Source organism: Rutilus rutilus, assembly GCF_951802725.1.
Source record: "Rutilus rutilus genome assembly, chromosome: 2".
NCBI classification, from domain to species: Eukaryota; Metazoa; Chordata; class Actinopteri; order Cypriniformes; family Leuciscidae; genus Rutilus; species Rutilus rutilus.
Genome location: NC_140210.1, coordinates 22,365,831 through 22,382,887, shown reverse-complemented (window position 1 = coordinate 22,382,887; position 17,057 = coordinate 22,365,831). Strand labels below are relative to the sequence as shown.

Here is a 17,057-nt window from a genome sequence, read left to right as displayed (position 1 = left end):
TACTACTTTCTACTCAAGACCTTGACAGAATTGTAGTGGAGTAAAAAGTATGATATTTGTCTTTCAAATGTAGTGAAGATAAAGTAAAATGTTTCCAGAAAAAGTAATACTCAAGTAAAGTACAGATACCCAAAAGTGTACTTAAGTACAGAAGGGCCATTCCACCGAATGGGTGACATTTGCTTGTTGTAACTCTTCAAAATTAAACTTATTATTATTTATTTTTTTCAACACTGAATCTAATACTCAAATATTTAACTATTCAAAATGTGTATTGGTCAATCTCAGGCAACTTTATTTCATTTTTTACAAGGTTTCTAAGCTGAAGATGGACGCATGTTTTCTCAGTCCTGTTAACGAAACTCATGTGCCATTTAAAAAGCTTGTTTAAAAGCATGTCAATGAATTCCTTTGTTTTCCCCACAAGAAAGTGTTTATTTTAAAGGAGACATATCATGCTTTTAAATTGTTCCTTTTTACATATAAATCATAAATTTGTAGTCTATATAAAGCGGAACTGCAAAGCTTGGGTCTGAATTCTTCATTATTATAGCTCCACAGGCCCCTTTTCTACCCCTTTTCTGATGTGCGTCTGAGAGCAACTCGTTTTGGTGCGGTCTCTTTAAATACAATTTAAACAATTTAAACTTCATACCCCACCCCCTCTCCAGGTTGCAGAGGTTCAACTCCACCCCGTTCGGCCATTTTTGTAGTTTGATAGCAGAGATACGATTATCTAGCGGCACAGAAACTTTTTATTCACACGTTATTAACAAAATGTCAACAACGGAAGACTTGTCCAGCCAGCCTTACATGTTCGAGCCAGAGTCGGAGCCGGAGCGAGATGAAAATGAAGACGACGAACCTGTAGAACAACGTCTTTATATGGATGTATCGCACTGGTGTGTACTGTATTTACACATGAAACTTTGGTCTTCCGACCTTTTACTACCGTGTCGATTTATTTTGATTAATATGTGCGAGGGAGAGAGAGCAAGACAGCGTCTAGTTTGGAGACGGTGATGTCTTGTTTACACTTTCGCCTGGCTCTGAAGAGAGAGAGAGAGAGAGCGCGCGCGACCGGGTCTCTCTCTCTCTGCTCGTTCTTTCAGTTAAACATGCGCCCTTGTCACAAGCGCGGCAGTTTATCTACATTAGACGGTGTAATGAAGAGTGTCGGTTACTACATCCAACAACCGAACATTTTAACTTACCCTCTCGTAACTTCTGCATCCTTTAGCTTGGACTACAAAATTGCAGCGAGAAATAAAAATGGCGGATTGCTCGAAGTGTTGGGCCGGAAGTCAATGTCCTTATTTGGCAGTTCCGCTGCAAATACTGTGACGTAATAATTCAAAAAACGTCATAGATAACAGAAAAATCGGAACAGGTTGAAAAATATGACCAAAACAGAATATAAAGATATCAACGAAGCACCTGAAGAGAATAATTTCATATTTTCTGTACTTCTAAACACTCCAAATATACAACAAATTGCATTTAAGGGCTAAAAAAGTGCATTTGGCATGATATGTCCCCTTTAAAGAAATTGTTGGTTATATGTTCAAATAACTGATATTTGTGACAAAAAAATCACTATATATTAAGGCAAAGTGTATTTTAATAAAAAACACAAAGCCATTTTTTCATTTTAAAGAAGACCGAAGCCTCAAGTTTATACATTTTTTTTATAATTTAATTTATTAAACAATTGTATAAATGATGGACCAAACAAAACTGATAAAAACAGTGGTTTAACTTTATTTTTTTAGAAATAAATAAATGTAACAGGAATGAACACTTGGTAACAGGAATGAACTATTTCATAACAGGAATGAGGAACAGGTAACAGGAATGAGTGTCCATATGTGTGTGCATGAGAGAGGGTGTATATGACTGTGTGTGCATAAGATTTCTATGTTGAAGTGATGTACTATATGCTAGTAGTACTTCACAGCAAAGGAGGTGGAAAGAGAAATAAGGAGAGAGAGAAGAAGAAAGAGGGAGGGAGAAAGAGGGAAGGTAAGACAAAAAAGGGAGAAAAGAGAGGGTTGCAGGTGTGTTTTGCTCCTTCCATTGCAATATGCCATAGGTGGGTGTTTCTGGCACCTGCATAGTATGGGTTTTCTCCGTCTTCTACAAAATATAAGGAAGACAAAGACAAAACGTTCGAGTCACTTTGTGGTGGACTGGCTTCCTGGAAGTACGGTGTTCACATTGTAAAACTAATGCTAATGTCTACAATATAAGTAATTGCAACCTTAAAACTCATAATTCAGGTGAATAGTATTATATCAACTAATATTTACAGTATTAAATCAACAAAACAGAGGACTATATTCACTCCTGTTACTTTAACTCACTCCTGTTATTTTTCATGTAAGTAACAGGACTGAAAGTAACAGGATGATTTTTTAAGCAAAAAGTTATCAAATACATGACATATGGCCACATAGCATACATGCTAATAGCATGAGGACACTGGGCAAATTCTAGCAACTTAACAAAAGTTAATATTTTTAAAATAAACAAATAAATTCTAAGAAATCATTTAGGTAACAGGACAGTATGTTGAGATTGACCCTCACAGTCATAGTTACAATTTCATCAAATATACAGAAATTAAAATGAGATGACTTACTTATGGTCTTCCCATTGCCTTTAGAAGATCAAGATGATGCAACTTCCTGTTGAAAATGTGTCTTGTGGAATATTGCAAGTTTTTCAGAGGGGGGAATGTGTTAGGGTAACAGGACTGAGTGAAAACCCAGGGACATGACTAAAATGTGTATTTTATCTAAAATATTAGATAAAATATTTTTTTCTCATAAAAACAAACAAACATTTTAAATAGATTGGATATAAAGTCACACAACAATCCCCAAAACTTAAGATTTCTGAAGGATTTTAATCATTATATTTCATGGCAAAGTTTAAAGACAGAGAGTGGGGATATGCAGAAAATGCTATTTTTTTGTGTTCTATGTAGTTTTTATTAATGTTTTTAATTATAAATTTTAAAATTTGTAGTTATGCAGGACATTTTGCTTAATAATAATAATGCAATTTTATACATATGATGTTCTGGGGACAGAAATGTCACCCATTCGGTGGAATGGCTCAGTAGCCTACTCAAGTAAATGTACTTTGTTACTGTCCACCTCTGAATATGGTCATTTCATCTCATAAAAATAAATAAATACCCATAAAGTAAGACTACAGCTGGGTCAAATGCTAACAGGCGCGATTTAAAACAGTTAACATCTAATGTAACTAATTCATACTTTTAGAGAGGATGCTACAGTTACTATTAGAAAAGAGACCAACATTTTTAGGCCCCGTCCACACTACTGCGTTTTCGTTTAGAAACGGAGAATTAAAACGAATACGATCTCCGTCCACACCAGCGTTTTAGCTGCGTATTAGAATTGATCTCCGTCCACATTAAAACGACTGAAAACGCGGATCACGTGACCATTCACCAACACTGGGCATGCGCGAGCCGGTGTAAACATAACTTCATTGATAAAATTATCCCACCATGCGCTGGTTCTTCCCGGGTTAACCCAAAACCGACGCTCCATGTACACGGTCGATACCAGGAATTGTCAAACGTAAACTATTTTATCGGGAATTGTCACATTGTCACTATTTTACCGGGAATTGTCACAGATCGCTCGAATAATAGCTTGCCTCCGGCGCATGTAGGCAGTTAGCATTGTAAAATGCAGAATTTACTTGCACAACAGCTGCTAGAAAAGATATAGCCTACTCCATGACTGATGACACCCAATCAGATCCGAGCGTGAGCCTCTACTACGTCATCGTTTCTAAAGTCCTCCGTTTTGAGCCGTCCACACTAAAACGCCCTCCGGAGATTCAAAACGAAAAACGGGTCGGCAGCGTTTCTAAACTTCTCCGGTTTGGGTCTCCGTTTTTGTCGTTTTAGTGTGGACGGGAGGTGCAAACGTAGCAAAAGGTCTCCGTTTCTAAACGAAAACGCAGTAGTGTGGACGGGGCCTTAGCCTCAAACATTTTGTCCGTCTAAAACTTTTCCGCTTTGTTATTAGCAGTCAATGGCATGTGATTCAAGACATCTTTCAGTGGATGGCGATAGTGAGAAGCTCCTAACACCAGAAACACGGAAGCGGAAGTGTGATAAGAATGATGATGCACTGAGCTCTTCTTACATTTGTTTACATCAGACTTTATTTTTACTTATTGGTAAAAGACACGTACCTGTCTACAGTGGGACATTTCAGACCATATTACTCGAGGATAAAGAAGTGATTTTTCCATCACAACCGGAGAAATGAGGAGCTCAGGAGTTTTATTACTTCAACTTTTGCTGTTGATTGTGCCTCACATCCGCTGCTGGAATGATGGTAACTTAATGTCTTTTATATGAACCATACAGCTAAATAAACAATCCTAATCAAATCAGAGATCTCAGAGAAGATAGATTGGTCAGTCTGAGTAAAATAAGTTTGTATTGGACTTAGGCTACTTTATATTTGCATTGAAGTGTCAGCTTACAATTATTTTTGTTCATTTCGACCTGAAGTTAACATTTTTGTCTTTTTTTTTATACCAAATATTTTTTGGATGTGTCCAAAATGATCATTTAAGTTCATGTGATGATATTTTAGTAATACTACACATAATAAGAAAAAGAAAAAGGAAGACATTTTGTATAAATGTATCCTAAATAGGACAGTTGGGGCTTTTTTGATAAATATGTTTTTGGGGTGGGGGATGGGTGGTCAATATGATAATATTTTACTAATACCTATTATTAGTGTTACATAATAATGACGAAAATGATAATAATTAAAATATAGCCTAAAGAAAAAGCAGAAGAAGAAAGTGGAAAATATCAATAAATATGTGCATTTATGTAGCCTACTATATTTATTTATAATAAGGAGGATGTTTTTTGGGGTGTGGCAGATATGTGTAAATATATTATATTTGATTAATATTTGATACTAATAAGAAGAAGAAGAGAAAACAAGAAAATATAAATGAATGTCCATTTTTGTAATATATCATAAAGAGGACAGTTTATGTGACACAATTGTTGGTTGTGTGGCCAATATGATACTATAAATATGTGAGGATATTTTATTAATATTACATAAGAAGAAAGAGGAAAACATTAATTAAATATGTACATTTTTATATGTATATTAAAGAGGTGCTTTTATATGACACAAAATTGTTGAGGTGTGGCCAATATGATAAACATGTGATATTTTTTAATATTTAATAATAACAATGATAAGAAGAGAAAATATAAATTAAATATATACATTTTTGTAATATATCTTAAAGAGGACAGTTGGTGCTTTTATGCGGTACAAAATTTGGAGTGTGTGGCCAGATTAGAATAATCATATAAATATGTCATTATTAGTGCAGTCAAACTATATTTTTGTGTATATATATATAATAAACAAAATTTGTGTAAATTTACATATATATATATACACACACACACATATATATATATAATTTATACATAAATACTGTATAATAATATATTTACGCACATATATAAACAAAAACTTGTATGTAAGATGCAATTAATTATGATTAATCAATTTGACACTAACAAAAATATAAATACATTAAACAAACCAGAAGGAAAATCTAAATTTAATATTTCATAAGCTTTGTATCTTTAAGAGGGCAGTTAGGTGCAGATGCAGACAGACAGATATGTAGTAGTAATAATACAGTGTTTGTTCCTTCAACAGACGCGGTGTTACTGCGTGATGTTCAGGTGCTGACGCTCTACAGAGGACGCTACACCACTGCACGCCGCTCCAGCCCCGTCCTACAGCTGCAGTGTGCTGGAGGGACCGCTGGCTGCGGGTCGTTTGTTCCAGAGGTGGTGCAGTGTTACAACAGAGGATCAGATGGCATAGACACACAGGTCAGGCTCAAAGATTTCCCTCTTGCATACAGTCGGTAACTGTCTCGGACCTATTCATTGTATCACTCTCTCTCTCTCTCTTTATAGTGGGAATGCAAGGCTGACATGGACAACTTGTACAGGTTTGGGCGCGTGGAGGTCTCCTGTGAGGGCTATAGCAGTCCTAATGATGCCTATGTCCTGAGAGGCTCATGTGGTCTGGAGTACACGCTAGAGCTCACGGCAGAAGGGAAGCAGCAGAACACTCATGGCTCGTCTGGCTTCTCAGGCTTTGCCTCTAACTTCTTCCAAGGCTTTTCCAATCAAAAACAACAGCATAGAAGAGACCCCTATGAGCAGGCTGGCAGCCAGTATTCCTCCCAGAACAGCCCGTCTGGCGATGGAGTGGGTGGGCTGATAGCAATAGGCTTCCTTTTGCTTGTGGCATATGTTGTATACAAGATGTTTCTGTGCAGTCCTTCTCACGGCCACCAAGGTTACAATGGAGATGGGACTCAGGGATTCGGCGGGGCCTCGGATTACAGCCATGGCATGGGACCGCCACCTCCTGGATTTAAACCAGATTATTACTCAGGTAATAATCTATTCAAAGAGCAAGAGTTTGGTGGGAAATTGTAATAAAGGATCAGGTGACACTGAAGACTGGAGTAATGATGCTGAAAATGTAGCTTTGCCGTCACAGGAACTAATTACATTTTAAAATATACTCTTTTATTTAAAATTATAATAATAATTCTTAATATTACTGCTTTTTTACTGTATTTTTGAACCAATAAATGCAGGCTTGGTGAGCATAAGCGACTTCAAAGACATTAAAATATTTAGGATTCCAAACTGAAACTGTAGCGTAGGGACCATAAAATCCTAGTGTGCATAATATTTGCATATTTATTTGTGGCTAGTGTATAAGTTTTCCGTTTTGTGGGTTCTCTCAGAAGACCACTCCAGCTCAAGGCCCGGGTATGGCTTTTCCGATGCGTACACCAGACCTCAGAGTTCCTGGACCGGTTTCACTGGTGGAAACAGACCTGGTGGGGGTGGATTCTGGACTGGAATGGGCACAGGTGGAGTTCTTGGATATTTGTTTGGGAATCAGAGGTAAGAAAGCAAACTTTTCTCACATATAATTTGCAACAGTTTATACAGTTACACAGAAGTCACTTTCAAACCGAGCAGCTTTTCAATTGGCCGGCCAACCAATTAAAACTCATTGTGAAATTCCGGATGCCATGGATTCTTATTTTTTGTTGACCAACCCGGAAGTTAGCATCACTCTGGTTCCCTCGACGAAAACCCAATAAGATTTTTCCATAGGCTTTTGAATTATCACAAAAAATAAACTCTGTGATTAAAGGTACAATATGTAAGAATTTTGCATGAAAATATCCCAAAATCTCAAGGCCAGTGTTATATATTTTGTTAAGTTGATTACTTACAATATCCCAAATTTTGTCAACTATTTTGAAATCGTGAGAAAATTACGATTTTAACCAAGGAAACGGGGCGTTAGAGCAGGGGGTAGCTGGGAGTCGCCAGTCAATTGCGTCATATCCACGTTACCCTCGGTTTCCGCTCGTACTGCGTGGAGTCCTGGACAAATGCGGAAGTTGTAGTTGTAGCGTCTATCAAGCTACAAACGTTAGCTTGTTTCTTGCAGTCGTTATGGAACACAATTATTCTTTACCGATTGCAGCTGGTTCTGTCGACAAAGCATGCTTAATTTTATATTTTCCAAATGTAGCATTCGGTAATAGTTATGTTTATGTAAGGGAAGTATTATTGCTTTAGATTTTTGTTTAATTTATTGACATTGTTTATCACGTCTGGTGTTTATGGCCATGTAAATAAACATAGCATGTGTTATACATAAAGATTAATCAGTATTTTGGCAAATGATGTGGGTATGTTCGGATGTACTTTTACAACAATTGTTTAGAACACGTAAAACTGCGCCGCGTTATCACAACAATGAATTCGACATAAGTTACAGTAACATCTATGATAACCAATTTAGTATTAAACCTTACTTTTCTTGCGGTTAATTCATTTCAATGAAATAAAAGTGTGATGAGGTATAAGAGTCAGGAAGGAAGAAGACAGGGGTCGGCGTGACTGGGACTCATACTTTATTAAAATAAAGCAAAACGTACTCGGTTACTGATGTAACCTCGGTTCTCTCTAGAAGAGGGAACGAGTACTGCGTAAGATATCTTACGCTAGGGGAAAATCCTTTTTCCGCGAGATATTGAAGCCAAAAATTATCCTTAATTTTGTAATAATGCAAAACGCGTTGCGGCAGCATGCAGACATAGGCGAGACAGCTCGCGTGCCTATTGGCTGCTCTGCGGCAACTGCAGCAGCCTATCGAGCGAGGCCTGGCGTGACGCCAGACCCAATCAGGGCACTTCGCGCCCGCTGCGTCACGTCCCGCCGAAATGGGCGTGGTCTAGGCCTATAAATACCGCTCGCAGGCAGCTATTATCTGGTTTTTCATCATCGAAGCAACCAGAGCGTGTGCATGCACGGCAAGATACGCAGTACTCGTTCCCTCTTCTAGAGAGAACCGAGGTTACGTTAGTAACCGAGTACGTTCTCTTACGAGAGGTCTCTCGTACTGCGTAAGATATCTTACGCTAGGGGACCCAATGCAAAACGCCGTGCATGCTGAGATCTGACACCAAAGACCCAAGGGCGAAAGCCCGGGGTACATATAGTGCACAATCACTCAGGGAACTCACAGGGAGTCCAGGAAGAGGGAGGGGCGAAGCCGCACTCTTCCACATATGGTAGCGTCGCTGAGACGCGAATTTCATCATACAGACAGGGCGGGGTACGGCCTGAACTGATGGGGGAATGTGGGTCTTACACAGTTTGCCCAGGCACATCTCGTGCGGCTACTTTTTTACTGTCGAACATTGAGCTGTGCTCAGTAGACGCAGCATTCTGAGCTGACGCATCAGGTCAGATAATACTGGTAAACTTAGACCGACAGCAGCCTGGCCTGCAGGGCGGGAACCTCTAGGTTATAAAACCTTATAAATGTAGACGGGGAGGCCCAGCCTGACGCCATACAAATATCTTGCAAGGCAATCCCACTTGACCAGGCCCACGAAGAGGCCATGCCTCTCGTGGAGTGCGCTCTGACACCCAACGGGCACTGCATGCCCTTGGAGGCGTATGCCAGCGCTATAGCATCAACTATCCATCTGGATAGGCTCTGTTTCGACGCGGCTAGTCCCTTAGAACGTCCGCTAAACGAAACAAAGAGCTGCTCCGTCTGTCTGAAACCAGACGAGCGAGACACATAAGCTCGTAATGCCCTGACTGGGCAGAGGAGGCTCGCGTCTCTTTCCTCATCAGGGACCGGTAGGGCTGACAGGGAAATAACCTGCGCCCTAAACGGTGTGTTGAGGGATTTCGGAACATAACCGTGCTTAGGTTTGAGTATAACTTTTGAGTCATTAGGCCCAAACTCCATGCACGCCGCGCTCACAGAGAGCGCGTGCAGATCCCCTATGCGCTTCACCGAAGCGAGAGCCAGCAAAAACACCGTCTTGAAAGACAGGTGTTTCAAATCGATTGACTGTAAAGGCTCAAATGGCGCACCTTTCATGGCTTCCAGAACCGTAGAAAGGTCCCATACGGGGACTGAGGGAGGTCTGGGAGGATTCAGTCTCTTAGCCCCTCTAAGGAAGCGGATGACTAAATCGTTCCTTCCTATTGACTGACCAAGCGTTGTTTCTGAGAACGCTGCTATAGCCGCCACATAAACTTTGAGCGTGGAGGGGGCCCTGCCCCCATCCAACAGCTCTTGTAGGAAGGAAAGCACCTCCGCCACACCACAGTCTGTGGGTGACACACCACGGGCTGTGCACCAGCCCGAAAACACTGACCATTTCGAGGAATAGAGTCGTCTCGTAGACGGAGCTCTAGCCTGCGTGATCGTGTTTAATACTCCTTCAGGGAGTCCAACATGTACCCGTTGATGGCCCAGACATGAAGGGACCACAGTTCCGGGTGAGGATGCCAGATCGAACCGTGGGCCTGTGAGAGGAGGTCTCTCCTCACTGGTACTGGCCACGGGGCAGTACTTGCTAACTGCATCACGACTGGGAACCAAGGTTGGTTTTTCCAGAACGGTGCCACCAGCAGTACTGAGCATCCTTCTTCCCTGATCCGTTCTATCACCTGAGGCAGGAGAGAGACGGGGGGAAAAGCATAGAGCGGGCGGCGGGGCCACACATGGGCCAGCGCGCTCCTGCTCTTTGAGAAAAATTCCTGACAGTGAGCGTTTTCTTGAGACGCAAACAGGTCTACTTCCGCTCTGCCGAATTTCTTCCACGGCAGTTGGACTGTCTGTGGGTGTAGAGACCACTCGCCTGCCGGAACATTGTTCCTGGACAGTCTGTCCGGTCCTATGTTCAGGAGCCCTGGCACGTGCGCTGCTCTGAGCGAGCGCAGGTTGCACTGAGCCCATACCAGGAGGCGTTCTGCCAGCCTGTACAGGTTCTTGGACCTGAGGCCGCCCTGGCGATTTATGTAGGACACCACAGACATGTTGTCCGAACGGACCAAGACGTGGCGTCCTTTCATCTGGGGACAAAAACGCGTCAGCGCGTTGTCTACTGCCAGCATTTCGAGACAGTTTATGTGCAGGAGCTTCTCCCGTTCCGACCACTGGCCGAAGAACGGTCTGCCCTCGAGCAGCGCTCCCCATCCCGAGGTGGACGCGTCCGTGGACACCACTTTCACCCTCGAGGAAGTCCCCAGGCTTACACCTAATTGGTACCAGTCGTTCGCTCTCCAAGGTTTCAGAGCTGTGACGCACTTCTGATTGACCCTGAGGCGAAGCGAACCGGATGCCCACGCTCTGCGTGGGACTCGCGCTTTCAGCCAAAACTGCAGCGGGCGCATGCGGAGCAGGCCCAGCTGGAGCACTGACGATGCTGAGGCCATGAGACCTAGCATCTTCTGAAATTTCTTGAGCGGGACAGACGCGCCGCAGCGAAACGCGTTCGCTGTGCGCTGAATGTCTACCGCGCGCTGTGGTGATAGTCGCGCTATCATGGACAGCGAGTCCAATTCTGTGCCCAGGAAAGATATCTTCTGACTGGGTAACAGAGAGCTCTTCGCACAATTGACACTGAGACCCAAATCCTCGAGGTGATCGAGTAAAATGGTCGTGTGTTCTATGAGCACTGCGCGAGATTGCGCTAGAATCAGCCAATCGTCCAAATAGTTCAGCACTCGTATGCCTCTCATTCTGAGGGGTGCGAGCGCCGCGTCCATGCACTTCGTAAATGTACGGGGTGCCAGGGACAAACCGAATGGCAGGACTGTGTACTGATATGCCTGGCCCTCGAAGGCGAATCTCAAATATCGCCTGTGACGTGACGCTATCTGTATTTGAAAATACGCGTCTTTCAGATCTATTGACACAAACCAATCTCCTTGGCGAATCTGCACAAGGATTTGTCTGGTCGTGAGCATCCTGAACTGTCGCTTCACAAGCACTTTGTTCAGTTGCCTTAGATCTAGTATGGGTCTGAGACCCCCGTCTTTTTTCGGTACCAGGAAGTATCTGCTGTATAGCCCTCCTTCGCTCTGAACTTGAGAGAGAGGCTCTATGGCCCCTTTGCTCAATAGTTTCGTCACTTCGGCTCGAAGTAAATGTGCTACTTCTGTTTTTACCGTGGTCTCGACGCGCGCCACATAGCGGCGAGGGCGTCGGCGAAACTGCAGCGAATAGCCTCTTTTTATAATGTTCAGCACCCACTTCGAAACCCCGGGCAGCTTTGCCCATGCGTCTGCATGGATAGCTAGGGGTTGAATACGAAGCGCGCTCCGCTCGCTCAGCGATGGAGAGGCTTCGGCGTGCTGCAACACAAGCATCGCGCTCGTGACATTTGAGGCATGGGGCGCGCTGATAACAGCGGGCAGATTGCCCGCGCTCGACTCCTCTGCGGTGGTCAGCCGCGAGGGGGAGGGCTGGGGGGGAGGGGGAGGGCTCATGTCTATGTGTGGATGCGTGAAGCGAGTGCACGGTTTCGTTTTTACAGAAACCATGAGACATGCACAACGCGGTGTTAGTGGGCACTGGGTAGTGGGCACTTTCACCATGTTTGAAGCGCAACCGATCTGAGTCGGTTTTATGTGCGCGAGCCCTGTGTGACAGGCTGTGCTTGTGTGTAGGGATGGGCACTGGGCAGTGGGCATTCTTACTACACATGAAACACCATCGGCCGTGGCCGGGACACCAGAAAATACACTCTTTTGGGGATTTATCTGGGTAGCCGTGAAAACGGCATTTGTGTGCAGGCAAGCGGGTGACAGAACCGACTTGTTGGCTGCAGAAAACACTGGAACAGTCACATTTGCTGGAACTGGACGAGCGAATAGCTTTGGTGTGAGTCTGGCCGCAGCGGGACTTAAACACCGTCTTTTTCCTAGCTGTGCTAGGACGACTTCGGGGCCTCGGGCTTCACCGTAATCCTAGGTCTTGGGCCACGTACAGCGGGGCGGCGACCGGATGAGCGGGAGCGCGGTCTCGCGCTTTGGGCCTGGCGGCGTTGTGAAGTAGAGGCAGTGGACGGTGGCTGTGGCTGTGAGCTCTGAGCAGACGGTTTCGCATGGCCTGCTGCAGAGCTGGAGCGCTTCGGGAGGAAGTGCTTCATAGCCTGTGACGCTTTCTGTACCTCTGCGAATCTCTCCGCGAAATCCTTGACGGAGGATCCAAAGAGGCCTGTGGCGGAAAGCGGGGCGTCGAGGAACGCGGTGCGCTCAGACTCGGCCATTTCCGAGAGCGTCAGCCAAAGATGTCTCTCAGTCACGGTGAGAGAGGCCATATTCCGTCCAATGGCTTGCGCTGCAGACTTAGTAGCACGGAGAGCGAGGTCCGTGGCACTCCTTAAGTCCGGCACGCAGATCGCGTCAGGCCCTTCCTCATCCAGCTTACGGAGGAGATCGGCCTGGAAGATCTGAAGCGTTGCCATGGTGTGCAGCGCTGACGCAGCTTGCCCGGCGGCAAGCTTTAGAGGGTAGGGCCGACTTAGCACGCCGTCCAGCAGAGGGCGGGCATAAGTGGGCCGCTATCGCCTCTTCGACCGGCGGCAGCGAAAGGTATCCTTTGTTCTTGGCATCGTCAACAGCGGAGAATGCCAAAGAAACAGCAGGACGCACTCTAGCCGAATAGGGGGCGTTCCAGGACTTGGCGACTTCTTCGTGTAACTCAGGAAGAAAAGGCGCCGGTCTGGACGCAGGCGAAGCGCGCTCCCCAGGCAGGAAAAATCCATCCAGCCGGTTGTGAGCGGGCTGCTCAGGCGAAGACCACTCGAGGCCGAGGCTCCGTCTCGATGGACGCTCTCTTGCCTGAAGACATGCGGGCAGGGGGCGCGGGGTCCTCAGAGCCCGCCCAATCCTCACTGCCTGACGCCAGGATAGAGCAGGAATCATCCTCTCCCAGCAGGGCTTCCTCATCCACGATGTCAACGGAAGCGGCGGCAGACGGCGGCCGCTGTCCGTCAGGAAGCGAGGCTGACGAAGCCGGGGAAGCAAGCGGGCGAACCGGCGAGCTTTGGCGGCTGAGGGAGGGTTCCGGGGCCCGCTGGGCACGGCGCTTTTTACTGCGCGACGCCGCGGCGGGCGGGGGAGCAGTCTCGGTGAAGAAGGCTAGGCGAGTCCTCAGAGTCGCCATTGCCATCAGCTCGCAGTGAGGGCAGCCGCCGTCAGTGAGCGCGAGAGCTGCATGTTCCTCACCCAGGCAGGAAACGCAAATCACGTGGCGGTCCCCGTCGCTGAGTGTGGCTCTGCACGAGCCGCAGGAAGGCATCTTTAAAAAGATGCTAGCTCTTTTAGAATGTACCTAAGATATCTTACGCAGTACGAGAGACCTCTCGTAAGAGAACAAACAAAAGTTGCGCACAACGCGCATTCACCGTGGCAACCGCGACGGCACAAAACAGTTAAAAAATTAGAGCTCGGATCCACCGGTTTTCTTTCTCTGCGTCCAATTTTTTCTTCAGTCTCTCTCTCTCACGTTCCAGCGCGCGGCTTATAAGCGGTCTCTCCGCCGATCACTGCAATAAGACACAGGTGTTCGTCATTTGCACTTAACCTACTTGCGCTCGTCTCTTCTCTCTCCCATTACAGACCGCCCTGAACCACGCCCCCCTCGCCACAAAAAGCATGTCATTAAATGCAACATTTATAGAACTTAGCCTCATCCATGAACATGATTTTTCGATTCCCGTCTGAATGATTTACATCCACGGTGGAGTTTAAAACGACAGTTCCCATCATTGCACGCTCCTTCACATCGTCATCAAGCTACGCCGTTGTTGTTGTTTGGAATGTAGCGCCCTCTAGCGGCAAAAAATTATTGCATATTGTACCTTTAACAGAAGTTTATGATGTTTAAATGTTCTGTCCATCAAGATCATTTTCACAAATGAACACAAAGCCTAAATTCAATATCCTTAGGCTATAAACGAACTACACCACAGTTGTGTGACTTCAATGTCACCATCACTAAGCTTCCAACAACTCTTGCAGTCTTTATTTTAAAAAACAGTTTCACTGAAAGAATGATTTATAATAGTTTGCAAGAGCGTGATTATAAACACAACAAGGCTGTGAAAGCGGACTAGTGAGTGATGAGTTTAGCTGATGATGTTTAATGTCCACCACAATGTCTGTAGTCCCATTTAGACACTTGTTAGCAACCGCCTTCAAGACATGTAAAAGCTTTTAAAAAAATCACGAGTGAGTTATTACTGGTGAGTTTTATGTCGTAGAATAAAACATGTAAATCTCTTGAGCTTGTGTTCACCACAAACCTTATTTCAGGCTTTTAACTAAAATCACATTGACTTCAGGACGATGGAACCGGAAGTGCTAAAATGCTAACTCGTTTCTTTGTTTTGGCCTACAAAAATACGTCATCCCTGCACCACTCTATTCGCCCGAGAAAATTCCAAACTATGGTAAATGTGACCACACCTTAACAGTATTTATCTTTTATTTAATGGCATTGGTTCTGTTTACAGCTGTTGTTGTTAATCATGATAGTTTGGATCTTGTTTGTATTTTTAGTAAGATTTATATTTGCAACAACAACAAATATAAATCTAACTGCACTAATTGACTTTTATGTTGATCGTAGACGCCAGCCACCAATGGGGTTTGCTAGACCATCTTATTCCAACAATCCTTCTCCTTCTCCTGCACCGAAAACAAGCTCAGGAACACGAACCGCCTCAGGTAAACTCCAGCAAATAATAAAGCTATAAACCCTATTACAGATATTAAATGTGCTCTTATGGTTTTTATAAAAGCTGTTTTCCCGAGGCTGCATTGCCTTGAGTAACCCATTAGACATCAATTAGAAATGTGTTTTGGTGATATATAATTATGGTGTTTTCTGATGCAGGTTTTGGAGGAACTAAAAGAAGATAGATGAGATATGAGCGTCTACCCTCACAGCCTCAGTTCTCAGATTGGACATGATCAACAGTCAGGCACATTACAAATATTTACAACGTTTTCTTCATACTAGTGTTCAGTCATAACCCAGACGTTGCTTGACCAGATGTAGCACGTTATTGATCTAGATTGGTTTGTTGCTGTTCTTTTTTCATACTGGATTTAACTATGGATAAAATAAAATAAAAACACCAAAAACAAGTGATTCTACTGTTTATCAAGCATTTATTGCAAGAAAATTTCTCAAAAGAAGAATGTTATTTGAATTTTTTACATTTTAAAGGCCTTTATTTTCCATATAATTATATTTCTGTAAATATTTAAAGTCAAAATGAACCCTATTTACTTAATGCAAGTACTTGGTCTTATTCTGCAGTGATTCAATATTATTCCAAAGAAATTTTTATTTTATTATTACATGTCTTTTATTAAATGCCTTGAAAGAAATGTCATCAGAATTTATTCTGGCATAGAAATCCCACTTTTGACAATCTTAAATAAGTCCCTGGATAGATTCTCATTGAAAATTCTGTTTTATGGTAAAATAATAGTAAAATGGCATTTTGTTTATGTTGACTTTATATCTTCATAAAAAGATATAAGCATAAAATAAATTAGCTGTTACTGGACCTACTGTGAAAAAGTGCTTAAACCATTGGCTATTGTGAAAACATGCAAACTGATACGTTAAGGCATAAAGATGTCAATTTGCTTACTCTGTTACTCATTGTCTTTAAATTAAAATTCTGATTTGGAAAAGCTTTGTACTGTGACATTCCTAGTAAGTTATTTAATAATCATGTCAGGGTGATGTTTGTAGGTAAACAGGTGTGTAGACCTTTTGAAGGTTGTCTCAATTAAATGAGCATGTTCATACTGAATACAACTCTACATAATGGCCTGGTTTCACAGACAGGGCTTAGATTAAGCCAGGATTAGACTTAGTTCAATTAGGACATCTAAGTAGCTTTGATAAACGTGCCTTATAAAAAAACCATTACTGGTGTGCATCTTGATACAAAACAATGGCACTGACGTATTTTAAGATAAGTCAGTGCAAGCTGCTTTCAGTTGAAACAGCTCAAACATGCATTTTAGTCTGGGACTAGCTTAAACCTTGTCTGTGAAATCAGGGGAATGTGTCTACTGCTATAGTCATGATTCAGATTATGAGCGCATCAAGGTTTTTCACTTGATGTAATATAAAGATATTTTATTCATCTTTTCAGGTTTAAAATCATAACTATTTTATCTCATAACAAAATATCACATTTTATATGTACCATACTGTATCTCACCACTGGTGTCCAAAGGTGGTATGATACGCCGGTACTACAAGTTTAAGTTTAAGTAAATACTCATTTTAGGTTACAGAAGAATATAACATATATGTATGAATGCATTTATATATATATATACAGTACCAGTCAAAAGTTTGGAAACATTACTATTTTTAATGTTTTTGAAAGAAGTCTCTTATGCTCATCAAGCCTGCAGTTAAAAAAAAAAAAAACAGTAATATTATGAAATATTATTACAATTTAAAATAATGGTTCTCTTTTTTTAATATACTTTAAAATGTAATTTATTTTGTGTGATGCAAAGCTGAATTTTCATCAGCAAGTACTCCAGTCTTTGG

The 17,057-nt window shown here is 43.0% G+C and overlaps 1 protein-coding gene across 1 annotated transcript; it reads left to right on the top strand.

Moving 5' to 3' along the window:
- Positions 1–3,521: 3,521 nt before the first annotated feature.
- saraf (store-operated calcium entry-associated regulatory factor) lies at positions 3,522–16,191 on the top strand. The gene is made up of 6 exons (XM_084401561.1): positions 3,522–4,385; positions 5,760–5,938; positions 6,026–6,512; positions 6,874–7,036; positions 15,099–15,196; positions 15,366–16,191. Exons 1-6 carry the CDS (start codon positions 4,313–4,315, stop codon positions 15,389–15,391), a joined length of 1,026 nt encoding a protein of 341 aa, XP_084257687.1. The 5' UTR covers positions 3,522–4,312; the 3' UTR covers positions 15,392–16,191.
- The last annotated feature ends 866 nt before the right edge of the window (positions 16,192–17,057 follow it).

Excerpts from the sequence above, each read along its gene's own strand:
- saraf (XM_084401561.1), top strand. The coding sequence starts at position 4,313 with ATGAGGAGCTCAGGAGTTTTATTACTTCAACTTTTGCTGTTGATTGTG. Across the intron at positions 7,037-15,098 it reads TATTTGTTTGGGAATCAGAG|ACGCCAGCCACCAATGGGGT; the intron begins GTAAGAAAGCAA and ends TGTTGATCGTAG. Across the intron at positions 15,197-15,365 it reads AGGAACACGAACCGCCTCAG|GTTTTGGAGGAACTAAAAGA; the intron begins GTAAACTCCAGC and ends TTTCTGATGCAG.